At 42.1% G+C, this 17,743-nt stretch overlaps 1 protein-coding gene across 10 annotated transcripts in view; it reads left to right on the forward strand.

The window, feature by feature from the left end:
* The window catches only part of Med12l (mediator complex subunit 12L), a 299,671-nt gene that overhangs the window by 28,938 nt on the left and 252,990 nt on the right, over positions 1-17,743 (forward strand). For 8 of the 10 annotated variants that reach the window (XM_029537714.1, XM_029537710.1, XM_029537715.1 and 5 more), the window contains exons 4-6: positions 3,651-3,842; positions 5,247-5,279; positions 8,175-8,334. In XM_029537714.1, coding sequence (XP_029393574.1) covers positions 3,651-3,842; positions 5,247-5,279; positions 8,175-8,334 — 385 coding nt within the window. The remainder of the gene's footprint in view (positions 1-3,650; positions 3,843-5,246; positions 5,280-8,174; positions 8,335-17,743) is intronic. The other 2 variants (XM_021195538.2, XM_029537716.1) reach the window with 1 other exon arrangement.

Below are 17,743 nucleotides of genomic sequence, written 5' to 3' on the forward strand. Positions count from 1 at the left end.
GTTTTATTACATGCAGCAGAAGGAGGAGGGGCAGCTAGTCTGGGCAGTAGGTCTCTCTAGAGGGACAGTTTCAGTCTGCAAACGTCTGGGAGGAACAAACNACCATCTGCTTCCAGTACATATTGTTTGCTTGTCCTTAAAATCCCTGTCTGTACAAAATGTGAGACCTTGCCTCAACTAGAGAGGAAAGATTTGTCTCCTGGAATTTGCTCTCTGACCTCCACATGCTCTGGCATGGATGTGCCTGGACACCCCCACCCCTGCCCCAAATATACATATGCACTCTATCTCTTATACATGCAAATAATAATAAAATTGCAAAGAGCAAACAAAAGCCTCGTCTCTACTATAGTAACATTACGGATTAGGGTTTCAGAGAGCCGATCTTGGCAGTCAGAGTGTAGTTCTATGTCAGGGAGCAGGATTTTAAAAGATGTGTTAGGACTGCTCAGTTCTTGGTGTCTTAGTGCCAAATTTTATGTTAATTTAGGTAGATAACCAAGTTAACAAAAATGATTTATTACAACTTAGACCAACTTTTCCACGAGATGTATTCAAGGCCCTAATATTTCTTATGTAAACTTGATTTCATTAACATGAAATGTATGAGTCTTGGTGTTTAATACCTGACCTTTTCCATTCTTATCAAAGAAGCTATTATCTGAATAGTTCTGGGTGGATTAAAAACAAGTGCTGAATTGACCTTCTTATGTTTTGTTTGAAAGAGTATAGATTGGTATTAGACCGTTTGAAGGGTGATATGGCAGTGTAATTAAAATTGCAGTCATGCCATCCAAATTATAGAAATTTGTCCTATATCTGCATGGAAATGATGTGAAAGGTTGATCAATTTAACAGGATTCATAACAATAATGTTCAGAACCAGTGCTCAAGGTGCGTGTTAGTACTCTCCTGATTAAATAAAGGACAGCAGATCCATCCAGAACATTACTGTGCAATTATACAAATGAATGAACTCAACATATAGGCATGAAGCACTCATACTTGACTCTGCATAGTGAGCCAGATATGCCAGAAAGGGACATAACAGGTATGTGTTTGCTTGTGTGTGTTCTAAGCAACAGTAGAATCACATTGATTATTTGGAGGTAGGGATTAGGTTTTGGGAGAGAGGCTTTAAAAAGCATACTTTCTGATTTTTAAATATATTGCCATTAGAATAAAACTAAGCACTGTAGCGGGTCGGTGACATATCTGTAATCCTAGCACTTGAGGTGGAAGGAGGCAGTGATGTCATGTGTCCCAGGCCAATGTGAGACCACTCTTAAAATGGTTTTTTTTTTTTTTTTTTTTTTTTTTTGGTTTTTCGAGACAGTGTTTCTCTGTGTAGCCCTTGCTGTCCTGGAACTCACTCTGTAGACCAGGCTGGCCTGGAACTCAGAAATCCGCCTGCCTCTGCTTCCCAAGTGCTGGTATAAAAGGCATGCGCCACCACGCCTGGCTCTTAAAACCATTTTTAATGCTATATGGTTTTGAAATTTTTTGATTCTTAATGTGCATCTCTTCTGTCTCGCTCACTTAGGAATTTTGACTTTGCTTTGTTTACAAGATTCACTAAGGAGAACTCTAAAACATGTATATCCAGTTTGTTCCATTAGTCACAGGGTACACTGATTCCTTAGAATAGTGTTCATTTTTATTCCCCTGTTTATTGTGATTAATGTGCTTACTCATAATTGCAACTTAGAGCTTTCTTTAATATACAATAGTATATGCTGTTAGCTGTTTAGTGTCCTTGGTAGAAAGACCACATATCAGCTGAGAGATTTAAAATAAAAAAAATTGGCTGCTAGCGGTTGCTTGTTTATAAACTCTTTCATCAGTGATGTACTGACCTGTTCTGCGTGGCTTGGTCCTGAGCACCCGAATGTGGTGACTTGGGAATTACATTCTCAAGCTATATCTTCTACTTAATTTATCCACAGAATAACATAGCTTCTATTTAATCTGTCTGTATAGCTATAACTTCTACCTTATTTATCCACAGAAAAATTCTATAAACATTTGACTTAAAGAAAAACTTGAAATTTGTATAAAAACAAAAATCTGATATCTAGGTTTTTGTTTGTTTGTTTGTTTTGCTTTTTTTACTTTAGCTTTTGTTAGTCACTATCCTATTGCTGAAAAGAGGCTTCATGACCAAGGCAGCTCTTATAAAAGAAAGCATTTCATTGAGGGCTTGCTTATAGTTTCAGAAGTTGAGTCCATTAATAATAATGGCATGAAACATGGTGGCATACAGGCAGGCACTGGGTCAATAGCTTAGAGAAGATCCATAGGCCAAGAAAGAGAAAGAGAGAGAGGAAGAGGGGAGGGGGAGGGGAGAGGGAGGAGGAGGGGAGGGAGAGGGGGAAGAGGAGGGGAGGGGGAGGAGGAAGGGGAGGGACAGACATACTTAGGACTTTTTACACCTTTAAAGCCCACCTCCAGTGGCACACTTCCTCTAAGAATGACACGCCTCCTAATTTCTCCAATCCTTTCAAACAGCGCCACTTCCTGATGACTAAGTGTTCAAATATATGAGCCGATGGGAGCATTCTTAATCACATTACCACACTTTTACTATTACTGCTTTTCAGTTCAGGGAATTTTAGTTCACATTAAAAAAAAAAAAAAAAAAAAAAAAAAAAAAAAAAAAAAAAAAAAAAAAAAAAAAAAAAGTTGTATCAGCTCTTTTGTCCTGCCGATAAATTTGACTAATAGCTCCAGTCAAACCAGGTCAGACTATGCACCAGGCATCTGTGTCCTCCAGCGTTTAACTAAGGTGGGATTTTTACTTTTTGGTTTTCCAGGGTAGGGTTTTAATTTACTTAGTTTGCTACTGTTTGCTAACTACTGGCGATACTTCTTAGAAGTGGTTTGCATCACGTAACTGAAAGGTTCTCAGGGACCAAATGTGGTGCTTTCTGGATTTTTGAAAACCCTCATCAGGTTTCCTGTCACCTTGCTCTTCTCTTCCTCCCAGCCTATCTCCCTTCCTGTGCTGTCCCATTGAGATTTAGTGACACTTCCCCCCCAGCGCTCCTTTCCCTCCTTCCCCAGTGCTTGTAGAATTGGCAGTTCGATCAAAAACGCTGCGTACCTAACTTACTCCTCTTGTAATTTTTCTTTTAAATACATTTCTCTAGATTCTTGTAACATCAAGTGTAAACACAGAATTTCATTTCTAGAAGCATGTGCTATTAAGACAGGACAGGAATAAGAATGGTTCCTGTGGCCCTCAGGCTCTGTCCTCCTCAGTGTACCCCTGAGAGAGAGCACATTCTCTCATGTGGCCTGTGCAGTGTGACAGGGGAGAGAGTAGCTTTCTGAAGAAGAGCACAGCCCTTTCTGAAGTTCATCCCGATGGAATTAACTTCAGATTGCCAGAGATGTCCGGGGCTTCCCCTTTCCCAATTGCTGGGGGACAGTGGGGCCAAGGTGGTCAGGGAGGTTTTCATTGTATTACTTTGGGACTTTTTAAGACTTACTTTGTGGAAATCAGTTTTTAGGCTTCTAAGATATAAATTTTTATTTTCTCCAATGGGCTGTATCAAGATTTTAGTGGAAACAATGAAGACAAACTAGGTTGTACGAAGGCCTTTGCACACTGTTTTTAAACACTGTCTGGCTCCCTCTTCCTTCTGCAGATCGGTGCATATTTCAGCAGCATATTGGCCGAGAAACTGAAGCTCAACACTTTCCAGGACACCGGAAAGAAGAAACCCCAAGTTAATGCTAAAGATAACTACTGGCTGGTTACTGCTCGATCGCAGAGCGCCATTCATAGTTGGTTCTCTGACCTAGCAGGGAATAAACCACTGGCTATCTTGGCCAAAAAGGTATCAAGTACTTTCTTCTGTTGTTATAATTACAGTTTTATAAATGAAGCTGTTTGAGACGGTGCTCACTTATACACTTATTTTTTCCCGTTCTTTTTTAAACCAAAGGTTCAGTTGTAGGCACACACTGCCAGATAGTTCTGTTCTTATGTTCTTCCCTCTATATTTTGATCACAGCAGTTTTTGCTGATTTAAATATATCTTAAAATTTAAGTGTAGGTAATAAGGCTTCAGTTTTTTCCCCCCATAAACTTTCAGTTTTCTTAGATCAAGATGTTTGAGGTACAAAAAAATGGATTGCTTGCTTTGAGATAATTCCCATGTCTGTCAAAATACACACACACACACACACACACACACACACACAAATACACATAAGTAATATCTTTAGGCTAAGTGAAGTCTTACTGCCAAGCAAGATGAAGATTTTTACTCTGTGTACTTATGCTATGAAAAGATTTTCAAATCAGGCATATTTATTTATAACTTTCAGGGTTTTCAGCAAGGGTGTGTGTGGGGTGGTAGGTAGGAGGTTCTTTTAAAGTCTTTACTTATAGTAATTTTCTTCAATGGGAATAATCAATGTATAGGCTCAATGATCTTATAGTCTAAACAACATAAGATGTCCTTTGAAAGTCTATAGTAAAGTTAGAAAATTTCCCCCAGTCTCTATCTCTGACTTCTTGTGCACCTTTGTAATAATTCCGGGTATCTCTTCTCATCTCCCCCAAAGTCCCTCAGTTCTAGGGGTGCCATCTTGAGTTCTAAGTATGCAGCGCTCATTTCTACCTGGCGTGGGTCCAGCTCAGAAGACAGTGCCTTCATATACTTGTATGTTTGCTTTTGAAAGCAACTCTTTGAAAATAGTGCCTGCATCCTCTATTGACTTTAATTTGCTATATGTCTTGACACTGCATGCCTCAGATAGATAGATAGATAGATAGATAGATAGATAGATAGATAGATAGATAGATAGACAGAGATGAAAGGCACCTGTAGTCTTTGAAGAACAGTTGCTTAAGTGTGACCAACTCTTCCCAGAGTTAGTGCCACTGTCTCAACCTGCTCAAACCAGAGCTGGGACACTTCATCCCCAGTGCTAGTATCTGTTTGTGGTCTCACTGTGGCCCATGGGTTGTGTCTGAAGGCCATGTAAGCCATGGAGCATCCTTCAAAGTCTGATGGCTTTTGAACACCAATTCATATCCTCTGTGCTGTCAGCTAGGTGTTTGTTAAAGTTTTCCTTTATTACAAGCTCTAAGAATACTTCTTAGATGCTCTCTTAAAGTAAATATTGGTAAGGAATTGGTTTCCTTGCTTGAAGGGTGTAGGGGTCTCTTATCTTTTAGGAGGGAGATAACTCATGGTGTCCTGTATTAGCCATTGTTCTTCTTTCTTTATTAGGAGCTGCCTCTGGCCAAGTCAGGTGTCCCTCAGGTAAGCCTTGGCATTAATTCTTTGCAAACATAGACATTTCTTTATAAACCATTGACTCTACTTTGATGTGTTCATGTCTTAGGCATGCTAGGAGTCCTTCTTCCCCCTTCTCAGAATTTCATCCTTTTGAGATGGCAAAGGCTCTTGTAGTTTTGGGCAAAGGACCAAATTCTCTATATGGTCTTCATAGTCACTTAGTTAATTTCTGATATTCATGTGTAAGAAGGCTTAGGAGGGAAACAGTGATTTCCTTGCTGTTATCCAGAGTCATCTTCCAGCTCTTACCCAGCATTCAGAATAGGTTTTTATATGGGGTCAATTATGTTTCTGGCATGGCTTTCCATGAGTATAAAGCCATACAGGACTCCAGAGGTGTCTGTAAGGACTTGCAGTTTAGTCACTGTCATTACTTGGTTTTGAAAAGGAAAATTCTGCCAACCAGGGATATTCTTGTAACTCTTCACCAGTTGGCTAGTTCTTACCTGTTTATACAGGTGCCCTTGGTTACTGTGGTCTAAGGATTTCCTTTGGTTTTGGTCCTGTTTAGACGATGGAAGATGCTGATGGTGTGAGCATCCAAGGGGAGAAGTGACAGTAATATCCTTGTGCCTATGGAAGAAGCACACACTTAGCATCTCAGTTGCCTTCGTAGCTCTAGATTAAGCTGCTGCCCAGTGATGGCTGAAATTCAGTGTCAAGTTGATGTCAGATGTTTTTCAGAAAAAAAAATCTATTACTGTTAAAAATAATCATAGGAAACATCATTTCCTCCCCAAGTTGGCCCAATCTTAGATTGGACAAAACAACACATATATCTTCTCTCTTAGTCAAGTAATGTTCTTCTCATCTGTTTGCTTGAATATCAAAGCCCTGACTTGACTCAACTCAGGATTTTGCCATTTTGTCTTGTGTTGTTTATGTAAGATCTGTGACTTGGTTTGGTATGATATTTTATCTAAACACTTCAAATTTTTGACTGTTTACATTTTTTCTCCTAACAGTTGCTGTTTAAATAAATCCTCTGCTCATCTATGAAAGATACTATTCATAGGACTCTTTGGAGACACTAACTTTTTTAACCTTGAATTTATCTACATTTTTAGGGTTCCGTCTTGCATCCTTTCGGTGTGTATGAATGAGAGGCAACCTGACGTGGGCTGATACAATTTAAACCACTAGTTCCATATTTTATATTCTAGTGAAAGCATCAGGTCTTGAGCTGAATGTTTGACCCTGTGTTTTTCTTGTCTCTGTCTTGAATGATAGTAACCAAGACACTGTGTTCCATGAAAGATGCGCCTTGTGTGCTAAACAGGCAGGGCATTTTCTCATTAAAATGTATCACTGTGTTGTGCGGAGATGAGGTGTTACAGATTTGTCTCATGTGTCTTCTGCCTCCCTTTAGCTGTTTTGTGTGTCATGAGGGCGATGTTCTGAATTCAGCACCCAAGGCCGCAAATATACCTGATCAAAGAGTCTTCAGTTTTCTGTAACCACAGTGTCAGCACACTGTACTCTGTTGACCAAGGCCAGGAGGCATTCCTTCAGCATTGGAGCAACTTGATGTTTCTTTGGAAAGACCAACTGAAGTAGCTTGCTTTTAGGGCCTATATTAAAAAAAGAACAGCAAACTACAAAACAAACTCACTTACGCTTTTTAATTCCAGGGATCATACCTTGTACTAGTCATGTAAATAGTTAAATTTACAAATTCACTGACTTGACAAGCTAGTAGAGAAATTCTGTGCTGTATGAATTGGCAGGTTTAAACCTTGACTTTTCAACCCAAATTCAAATAGGAGTTTTAGGACAGAGAGATAAGGTTTGTTGATATCCATGGCAGGGTTCCAGTGTCTTCTTTTGACAGGGCCTTAATCTGTGGCATGAAAACACTTGGGCAGATTTTATATATATATATATATATATATCAGCGTAACCACTTTGTGAGGTGCATAGCATAGGTACATAGGATCCAAATTAATAAATGGCTGGAAAGAGGTGACCTTGACTGGCAAAGCCTAGGGAAGTAGCAGAGTAGTGGTCATCCTACTGTGGTCTGTGGCCCATGTGCACCTTAGTAGTCCCGACCTGCTGTCATGTAACAAATGGACTCCTGTTCGTTCTTTTCACCACGATCACAGACTGAATCAATCGATGTCAGAGATGAACGGGCTGTTGTTCATAGGATATTTATGAGGTGTTCTGGAAGAATGAATTAACTCTTTCAAGCCATTCACTGGCATATTGGGATACTAATTTGCTGAATTGCACCTTTGTGGTCTTGAAGAAATAATTAACAGCCTCAAGTGTCTACTTCAGCCAGTGAATTAATTGCTTTGCTATTGTAGCACAGTGCGTATTAGGCAGACTCGCTGATCCATCGTGGTAGGTTCTGCTTACTTTTTGGGGCTAAAGACACTTTCAGAAAGTTTCTGGAAATTGTTGCTTTTGTGAAATGTTGCAGTTAGAAAGCTTCATACAAAAAAAAGTGTCCACGGATAAATTGTAGAATGAAGGCAAATTCTTTCTGACCTCTCCCTTCCAATTTTGGGATAAATCATTTAGAAGAGTATCATAAAATTATTTTTCCCTGTTTGTTCATAAGGCAAATGACTTTCCTTACCTGAGACTGTGATAAGACTTCATTTTTATCAATAAGAAAGCACAGCTGAGAACCAGTTTGCCATGTGCTAAGCATAATTTTGATTTTTGTTTCTTAATGAAAATTGGGTTAAATTTCCTTCCCTCCTTTCAAACTGTATGCACTCTTAGAAAATCGACCAAACATACCTTCTTATAGCAGCATATAGCTTCCAGCCCTTTCCCTACTCCCTTCTCTGTAAGTTTGCCTAGCAATGCTCAAATGTGTGATTGTCATACGTTATTTCTTTTTAGGTCCCCATCCTCAGTAAAAAAGAGGACGTCTTTGCATATTTAGCTAAGTACTCTGTGCCAATGGTTCGAGCAACCTGGCTGATCAAGATGACTTGTGCCTATTATTCTGCCATTTCTGAAGCTAAAATTAAGAAACGCCAGGCTCCGGATCCCAATTTGGGTAAGTGAGCCAGTGGGCAATGTTTTCTATTTCACTCTTGGTTCTTCAAAAACCTGTCACCTGCACCCTCTGAGAACTCAGCATCCCAGCCCTGCTTGTGCAGCTGACAGCCAGCAAGCCCTGTTGATATCTCCAGAATGTATCCTGTCTGAACTCTGTACTAGCGCAGCTGTGAAGGTGCTGGTCAGACCACCATCGTCTCTTGTCTGGACAGAAGCAACCTCTGACTGACTTTCCTGCATGCTTTTGCTGTAGCTGAGCAGGCCTCAAGTCCACGTAGACAACTGTTCCTTATCCTCTACTCCCCTGTGCTCACCGCCTCCTTTTCTGGTCAGTGCCACTGCCTTTGCCTGTGTAATCACAGTTGATGCCAGTTAATCTTGCTACTTCAACACAGCTTTCTGCATTGTAGCTGGAGTGATCCTGTTAAAACAGAAGTCATGCCAGTCCTTTTATGACTAGCTGCCCTGCTCACCTGCTGCCTGCTCTGACCAGCACCAGTTATTGACTTTAAGCCTTACCGGCAGCAGGTGGGCCCTGCTTTCTTCCCCTGGGATAGATGCCTAAGTGTGTGCTCCCCGGCTCCACTGTGGTACTGCTCAGTGAAAGCTGGGACCACTCTGGATAAAACTGCTGTTGCCTTGTCCTTGATTTGATTTGCAGTTATTGATACTACCCATTATATTAACTTACTGGTTATCTATCGTCATACATACAAACTATACAATAAGGCTGCGTGGACATTTTGAGTGGTTCAGGGCTGGATTCCTTCTTGAATTCCTCAGTGCTGGTCTCTCAGGGTAGTGCCTAGGTTACAGATATTGTTCAGTCATTTTTAAAACACAGGCATGGATAACGAGGCCGGAAGCATTTGTGTTTGCCTATGTATGATGTCATTTTGTCTGTGTGTGTATATTTTAAGAATTTTACCAATTTATAATCCTTGAAACTCGCAGCATCACATGCTGGCGAGAGTGCTCCATTCTTTAGGTGTGCACACATGCACACATTCATTTGTTGTTGTTGTTATTTGTTCTTGCCCATATTTTCTTTGATGCTCAGTTTAATGGCAAGTATATGAAAGAGGTGCCTGCGTAGCTCAGTTGGCAGAGCCTGGGGCTTAAGTACAAAAAGATATGCAGAAGTCAGTCTCCCAGCTCAGAACAATTTTAGAATAAACAAGAGTTGCCTAGACCCTCTCCATCCTAGGTTTGAGAGTGTTCCCATGGAACGCAAGATCCTCCGCCAAGGGAAGGGAAGTGTCTTTTCTAGCAGAGGGCGTGGTGGGTTTCTCCTCGTGGTCATCTCTCTTACCGCCAGTGCCTTCCCTTATCCCTAGCATTAGATGGTTTGAAGGAGGTGTGTTCTTCCTGCCTCAAAGCTAAAATTTCCACTATTTGCGTATTTATAAAAGCTTGTCTGTTGGATTCGCTCACTAGTTGTGTTTTTCTGTCCCTTCGTAAGCAACGTAGCACACACTAGGATTTGTCTTTTGATTACGTCTACAGAGCATCTCGGGTCTTTATGATTCCTGTTGTACATGTAGAACTGTGAGTGTTTAAATTGTTGAAATGCTTTCTGTACCCTTTCTCAGGATAGCACATACAGGCTTCGAGTCTGAAACAAATGCGTAAGTGTGAAGTTAAAAACAACTTAGAATTGTCTACGTTTTAGGGGTTTGCTTATAATCTCTTAGGTTTGTGGTTCTCAGGCTTCCTAGTGCTGCACCCCTTTAATACAGTTCCTTTTGTTGTAGTAACCCCCAACATAAAATTACTTTGTTACTTCATAACTGTATTATTGCTGCTGTTATGATTTGTAATGTAAATATCTAACATACAGGATATCTGCTATGTAACCCCCGTGAAAGGGTCATTTGACCCCCGCAAAGAGGTTGCAACCCACAGGTTGAGAACCTACTGCTATGTTAGGCCTTGCATCTGACAGAGAGTTACGTGGTATGCCCCAACTCTGCCAGCACGTGGCTGGGGGTTCAGTCTCTTTCTCCATGTCCTGCTCATCTGTCTCATCTGTTTTTAGTTGTTTTAAATGAGGGATAGTTCTTAAGCCTTTCTTTTCCTTGCCTGATATTTCTAAAAGGGGCAAGTTTTATTTTAGAGTGGTCACCCGTCTCCCTTTCCCCAATTTCTCTCGATCAGATGGTGATTTTTCTCTGTGTTGGGAATATCACATAAGCAATTGTTCTGGTTAGCTTTATGTCAGCTTGACTCATTTGGGAAGCGAGAACCTCAACTGAGGAAGCGCCTACCAGATTGCGCTGCCGTGCATTTTCTTGATTGATGATTGATAAGGGAGGGCCTGGTTTACTGTGGTGGTTCCACTCCTGCTCTGAGGGTCTTGGGTGCTGTAAGAAAGATTGAGCAAGCCAGTAAGCAGCACTCCTCCATGGCCTCTGCATCAGCTTCTTCCTCCAGGTTCCTGCCTTGTTTGAGTTCCTGCTCTGACTGAACTGTGGGAGACTGTGGAGCTGTAAACTGAAATAAACCCTTTACCTGCCATGTTATTTTGGTTATGTAGAAACCTAATTAAGGCAGCAATTATCTGATCATCTTGGCATGTCATATAATATTATGAGGTGGTATATGTCACATCTCTGTACTAAAAAAATTACTATCTCACCCTTTGTATTAGTTATTGAGTAATTTAACTCTATAACTACTACTATTGCTTTTTATCCTACTACGCCTCTTTGAAAGTAGAGGCAGAGGCAGAGGCAGAGGCAGAGGCAGAGGCAGAGGCAGAGGCATCTCCGATAGTTTGAGGCTAGCCTGGTCTACTAAGGGAATTCCAAAGTAACCAAAGCTTCATCTAAAAAATTGGGGGCTAGAGAGAGGGTTCAGTGGTTAACATTACTGGATGCTCTTAAAGAGAGCCCGAGTTCCATTTTCAGCACCCATATGGAGGTCACAACAGCCTGTAACTTAGTTCTAGGGGCCCTAGCAGCCTCTTCTGTCCTGAGGGCACCATACATTGCCTGCAAGACACCCATGCATATACAATTAATAATTAGTAAAAATGTCACAAGCCCCCAGTGTCAGAGTCAATCAAGGTTCAGATCAGGGTTTTTGTAATATTCGATGTAGGACCACTCGATGTTTGAGCCTCCTGGATTCTTTAAACTGCTGGGTCCACCCAAGGCGTATTAAACAGGAAAGGAAAAACCAAGGTGGGACCTTATATGAGTCCATTGTAAACATAATGTATATACTAAATTAATGTAGTATGTCCAGTCAAATACCATTATGGTCTGTAAGGTAATGTAGGATAGCTGATGTGCCTACCAGATGTCTTAGTTCTGTTCTGTTGCTGTGATAACACACCATGACCAAGGCAGCTTATAAAAGAAAGCACTGGGGAGCATGGCAGCAGGCAACCAGGCAGGCATCCAGGTAGGCACGGCGCTGGAGCAGTAGCTGGATCCTATGTGTTGGGACAACCACAAGGTAGGGATGGCAGCTGGGGGCTGGGTTGGGGAGCAGGCTTGAACCAGTGAGTGAGTGAGTGAGGAGAACATCCTGATTGGGAATGGCATGGACTTTTAAGCATCAAAGCCCACCTCCAGTGACACACCTTCTTTCACAAAGTCACACCTCCTAATAATCCTCTCCAAGCAGTGCCGCCAGCCCTGGAACAAGCATTCAAACGTGAGCCTGTGGAGGCCATTCTTGTTAAGGCCACCACATAAAACATACTCTATGTTTGCATGCTGCAGTGTTGCCTTCCCCCATCACATACATTAAACACCGGGAGTTTCAAGTTCAAGAACCCTGTCAGCCTAGTCCCTCATGCACTTTGGTGAGTTTCCATGTCCAGCATACATGGCTAGGTTGCTAAAAAAAAAAAATCCCTTGGCCCATCTGCCCCATTTTCTACTTCTTTCAAGCTTCTGATGTCTTTGTTAGCAACTACAGGTACTACAGGTTCAGAGACTTCTCGTTCTCATCTTAATGCCATGCTCATGTATTGACTGTGTTGGATACCTTTCTTCAGCCTTCTAACCAAGGTCTGTGGCTCTTATAAGGTCATCATGGCTTCTCATATTAATTGAAAATTGAGCATCTAGGATTTTCCCACGTGATTTGCTTGTCTCACCATTTCTCCAACAAGGTCTGGCTTATTTACTAAACAGGCTCGTAACTCTGTGCCTTCGCTCCCTCGGAGGGCACCACAATTAATGCCGATTCCATCTGTGTAAGGGCAGACCATACAAGCAGCATCAACTGCAAGTCCTGCATCATAGCAGCCCACTGAGCAATCAGTGTTGTTTGTGGTGAATTCAGTCTCTGGCTTTTACACGTCTGATACAGTTCAGGGCAATGAGTGAACAATGTAGATCCCAACAGTATTGTTTTTAACGAGTGGTCTAAAGTCCAGTCTGTGTGAATATAAGCTGAATAGCACCCTATTGAGATACAGCCTTTTAACCAGCTTTCCAGGATGAAATTTTCTGTCTTGACACAGGTTTTTGTGGAGCCATTCCTTATGTACAAAGATGAGTTTCAAATCTGAGTAGTTATGAATATTTATGGAGTTGAGGTTTGTAAAGAGCTTAGGGCGTCGTTTAGCCAGTTTTTGTACCAAGCATTTTGTACCTGCTTCTGTGCTGGATTGCAACTAAACAAATGGAGCAGATAGATAAAGTAGGTGGAGGCTAACTCCCATGTGCTGGGTCTTGGAGCCACAGCTAACTCCAGTGTGCTGGGTGTGGGGGCCACATCTAAGTCCTGTGTGCTGGGTGTGGGGGCCACAGCTAACTCCTGTGTTGTAACCTTAATTTTTTTCAAATCCTATTTTTAATGAGGGTTCTTAAATGCTTTAACCTTCCTAGTAACCCACCACCCACCAGAGGTAGTGGAAAAGAAAGGATACAGGTTGGGTGGAAGTGGACCTGTTTAGAAAGGTTCTTTGGAGCAATTGTCTGGAAATCGGCAGTTCAGTTCACAGGTTAGCAGGCAGCAGCAGCTCAATACACTCGCAAACACCTTACAGATACACCAGCAGTCCAGTTCAGTAGAGTCAGTTAGCAACAGGGGTGACATGACCTGAGCTAGCAGGGACTGCCAGGCCTCAGCTTAAGTCAGCAGGAGGGACCAATAGGAACACCAGAAGAAGTTCTTGGCTGTGCCTCTCTCAAGGAAGCAAAGATCAGGGAAGATGAGAGATCCACAAGCATTGCACAGCTAGCTGTACCAAGCTCTGTCTCCATCACTCTGTGGCGTCCTGTTTTTTTTTTTTTTTTTACATGCATTTTATTATTATTATTATTTTCTTTATTTACATTTCAAATGCTATCCCGAAAGTTCCCTATTTCCCCCCCCCCCCGCCCTGCTCCTCTACCCACCCACTCCCACTACTTGGCCCAGGCCTTCCCTTGTGCTGGGTCATATAAAGTTTGCAAGACCAAGGGGCCTCTCTTCCCAGTGATGGCCGATTAGTCCATCTTCTGCTACATATGCAGCTAGAGACATGAGCTCAGGGGGTACTGGTTAGTTCATATTGTTGTTCCACTTACAGGGTTGCAGCCCCCTTCAGCTCCTTGGGTACTTTCTCTAGCTCCTCCATTGGGGACCCTGTGTTCCATTCAATAGCTGGCTGTGAGCATCCACTTCGGTGTTTTGTGGTGTCCTGTTTATACCCTCCAAATATCACATGTCCTCCACGGGTCTTGCATCAGCATGTGCGTCCAATAAACCCGAGTCCTTGGAAATGGCAACAAACTGCAACACACCACCAGAAGTTTTTTTTTGGTGTGTTTCTCTCTATGACATCCTGATGAATGCAGCTCAACTGTACATGTAAGACAGACCAATACACGCGTGTCATAGCAAAGAATCTTTCATGACATGTCCTTTCACATGCTTGCTTTGGCAGAACATACTCTCTCCTGTGTCTGCTTCAGCTAAATGTTCCTTCAGGAGTCTGCCTTTTGTACCTGTGTCCACTTTAACGACATGTTTGCCCCAGCAAGACACCATCCAACTACCTTTCCAAATAACTCTGTGTGCTGGGTGTGGAGGGCCACAGCTAACTCCTGTGTGCTGGGTATAGGGGTACAGCTAACTCCTGTGTACTAGGTGTGGGGCACACTAGGTAACTCCTGTATGCTGGGTATAGGAGGGAGCCAGTCAAGTTTGCTGGAACTGTCTTCTTAATACCTGGTAGCTCTTTTCTCAGACTGAATACTTGATTTGGAGATGCCATGGTGGCCACATTCTTAGTGGGTTTCCCCTCGATTGGAATCACCTGGTCAGCCTTGCTTTAGCCCCAGGCACGTGGGAAACCTTTTGTATGTATTTTAACATGCAAGTGCCATATGCCATGCATAGTGTATGGAAGGATTCTATTTTTCAGATACCTAATCTTTTTTGTTTTTATTGTGACCTTGCTACATCTGGTGGCCTCTTGTGTTTTCCTACTGTTTTCAGCTTCTCTAATTGTACAGAGCATTTAAAAGCACTTGCCTGCATCAACACAGTCATTATGTAGCAAGGTTCCTACTCAAGTAAGCTATATAGGCAAGCGAAAACACTCTCACGTGCCGGCTGAGATTGAACGCACTTGAGGAGATTAACTTGCAGAATTAAATTCTGTGTTCTGACTTTGAAAGTGAAAACATCATTCAGCATGTTTGGGGCAAGATTGACTATCAAATGTCATTGCTTCCTAGTATTGGCTCTTATGACTTTCGTCGTCTTGATCATGTTTTTTAGGATTTGTAGAGTGTTTTCAATAGAAATTGCTTTTATTCCCTTGTAATAGAAACATATGTTTTATTTTCCGCTCCACGTTCAGCATTGGAACAGAGCTGTAAAACAGTGCTGTTTAATTTTATTGGAAGAAGTTTCTTTTTTCCTAAAGCTAAGTGAGCTAGCAGTAACAATGAGGCAACACACAGACACTATCATGTAAAAGGTATAGATCTAATATATAGGTATCTTAGTCACTGCTCTATTGCCGCGAAGAGACACCATCACCAAGGCAACACTTATAAAAGAACGCAATTAATTGGGGACTTGCTTACAGTTTCAGGTGGCAGCCAGGGTTGATGCTGGAGTAGTAGCTGAGAGCTACATCCTTATCTGCGATACACACACACACACACACACACACACACACACACTTATACATATACCACACACATACACATCATACACACACACACACTTATACACATACCACACACATACACATCATACACACACATACACACACACCACATACACACCACACATATACATAAGCATACACACACACATACCACACATACACATCCCATACACACACACACACACACACACACACATATTTAGGAATGTTTGGGGAAAGCCACTAATTGGAGAGCATTGCCACTTGACTGTGAGAACATCAGAAGTAAAACACTTGTTCTCAACTGTCTTTTAAAACACTACGTTTGGCAGGCACCGTGATGTGTGCCTTTAATCCTAGCACTTGGATGGTAGAAGTGAATCTCTGAGAGCTCAAAGGCTAGTCTGGTCCACTTAGAGAACTGAGTACAAGCCAGGGATACATAGTGAGAGCATGTTTAAACAAATAATTCTATTTTTATTGGCTTACTGATGATCAGGCTTGGTTATAACACTTTTTCCCCCCATACAAAAATAGCTTTTGGTATTTCTCCTTTGCTGGCTATTTTTTGGCAACTTGTTACAAACTAGAGTCATTTGGGAAGAAATCCTCAATTGACACATTGACTTCACTAGCTTGGGCCATGGATGGACATGTCTTTGGGCTACTTTCTTGAATAGTGACTGATGGGGGTTCCCAGCCCACTGAGGGTAGTTCCATTCCCTGGGCTGCTGGTCCTGGGTCAGTTAAAAAAAGAAAACAAAACAAAACAGGATGACAGTGTGGCAAGTGAGCCAGGAAACAGCATGCTGCTGTAGTCTCTGCTTAGGTTCCTGCCTCCAGGTTCCTGCCCTGGTGTCTCTCAAAGATGGACTGTACTAAATAAATCTCTTCTCCCAGGTTATATTTTTGGTAAGTGTTTTGTTGCAGCGACAGGGAAGCAAACTCTAGCATCCTCCCCCCACCCCTTCCCTGCTTGCCCTCTATCCCTTGTTCCGTCGACCCCAGAGTTCTCACTCCTCTCCTCTATTCCTTTCCTGTTACACATTCCCCTTTATCAACACTCCTCAGTACTTTTTGTTCCCCTTTCCTGGCCCATGGCTTTATGTCAAAATGATACAAGGGAGTTTCAGAGAAGGAGGAGTGACAGTGGAGAAAATGCCTCCATAAGAACACTCTGCAGGACATTTCTTAAATTAGTGATGCGGATGGTACCCTGTAAGGAAAGCAGGCTGAGCCAGCCAGTAGCAGTGAGATGTTCTCACACTCTGCTTAGGTTCCTGCCTCTAGTGTCCACCCTGATTGTTTCACGAGGGGCTGCCATCTGTGAGATGGAAGCAAACCTTTTCCCCCAAAGTTGCTTTTGGTCCTGGTGCTTGTTATGACAATGGAAACCCTGACTCAGTCAGAATTACCTACGTTCAGAGCTGGTACCCACCAGTGCAGCTCCCCACTTACAAACTCACAGACTGAAAGTTAGGAGCCAGGTATGAGAGAGAATATGTGTGTACAGTTAGGCTTCCTGAGACTGGGCTGTGTCACTTAATGTAGTTTTTGGTTCCATCTGTTTCCCTGGAAATTTCATATATCAATTTTAACAGTTAAGATTCCATTGTGCGCATTTGCCACATTATCATTATTTTTTCGGTGACGGCTGTTTTCTCCTTCTTTTGTGAATAGAGGGGCAGTGAATGTGAATATGCAGGTGTCACTGTAGTGGGAGGTAGAGACCTTCATATGTACCCAGGAATGACGGTAGCTGTGTCATGTTAGGGTACTTCTGTTTTTAGTTTTTTGACAAGCCCATACTTAACTTCCATAGCATTAAACTCGTATACTCTTCTGGTGGCAGCAATAAGGGGTTGTTTAGTTTCAGTTATCTTGTGAATTGAATCTGTTTTGTCTCCTGGGGGATCGATATGTTTAGCTGCCCTTAAATGTTTTGATCTTAACAGAGAACACTTTAAATGGGCCGGCTAATAGTTATGAATGAGAAGCTAAGTCTCAGACAGAGTTACCAGTGTCGCTTACGGTGGTTAGGAAGCCGAGTTGTCTTGTAAACAGTAGGAGCAGTACACTTGTCTGTAGGATTTTACCCTGGGAGCCATTGTCACACTTCTGAATTAGCCAATAACATCTATAATATTTGTTGCAGACACTGCTGTCGTTGGAGCAAATAGTGTCTTATGTGTTTCTGAACTGGCACAACGAGGGAGACAAGTACCCACTGCTCTGAGGCTGATGTACTGAAGAGGTGTGTGTGTGTGTATGTGTGTGTGTGTGTGTGTGTGTGTGTGTGTGT

Source organism: Mus pahari, chromosome 4 (genome assembly GCF_900095145.1).
Source record: "Mus pahari chromosome 4, PAHARI_EIJ_v1.1, whole genome shotgun sequence".
Lineage (NCBI taxonomy): Eukaryota > Metazoa > Chordata > Mammalia > Rodentia > Muridae > Mus > Mus pahari.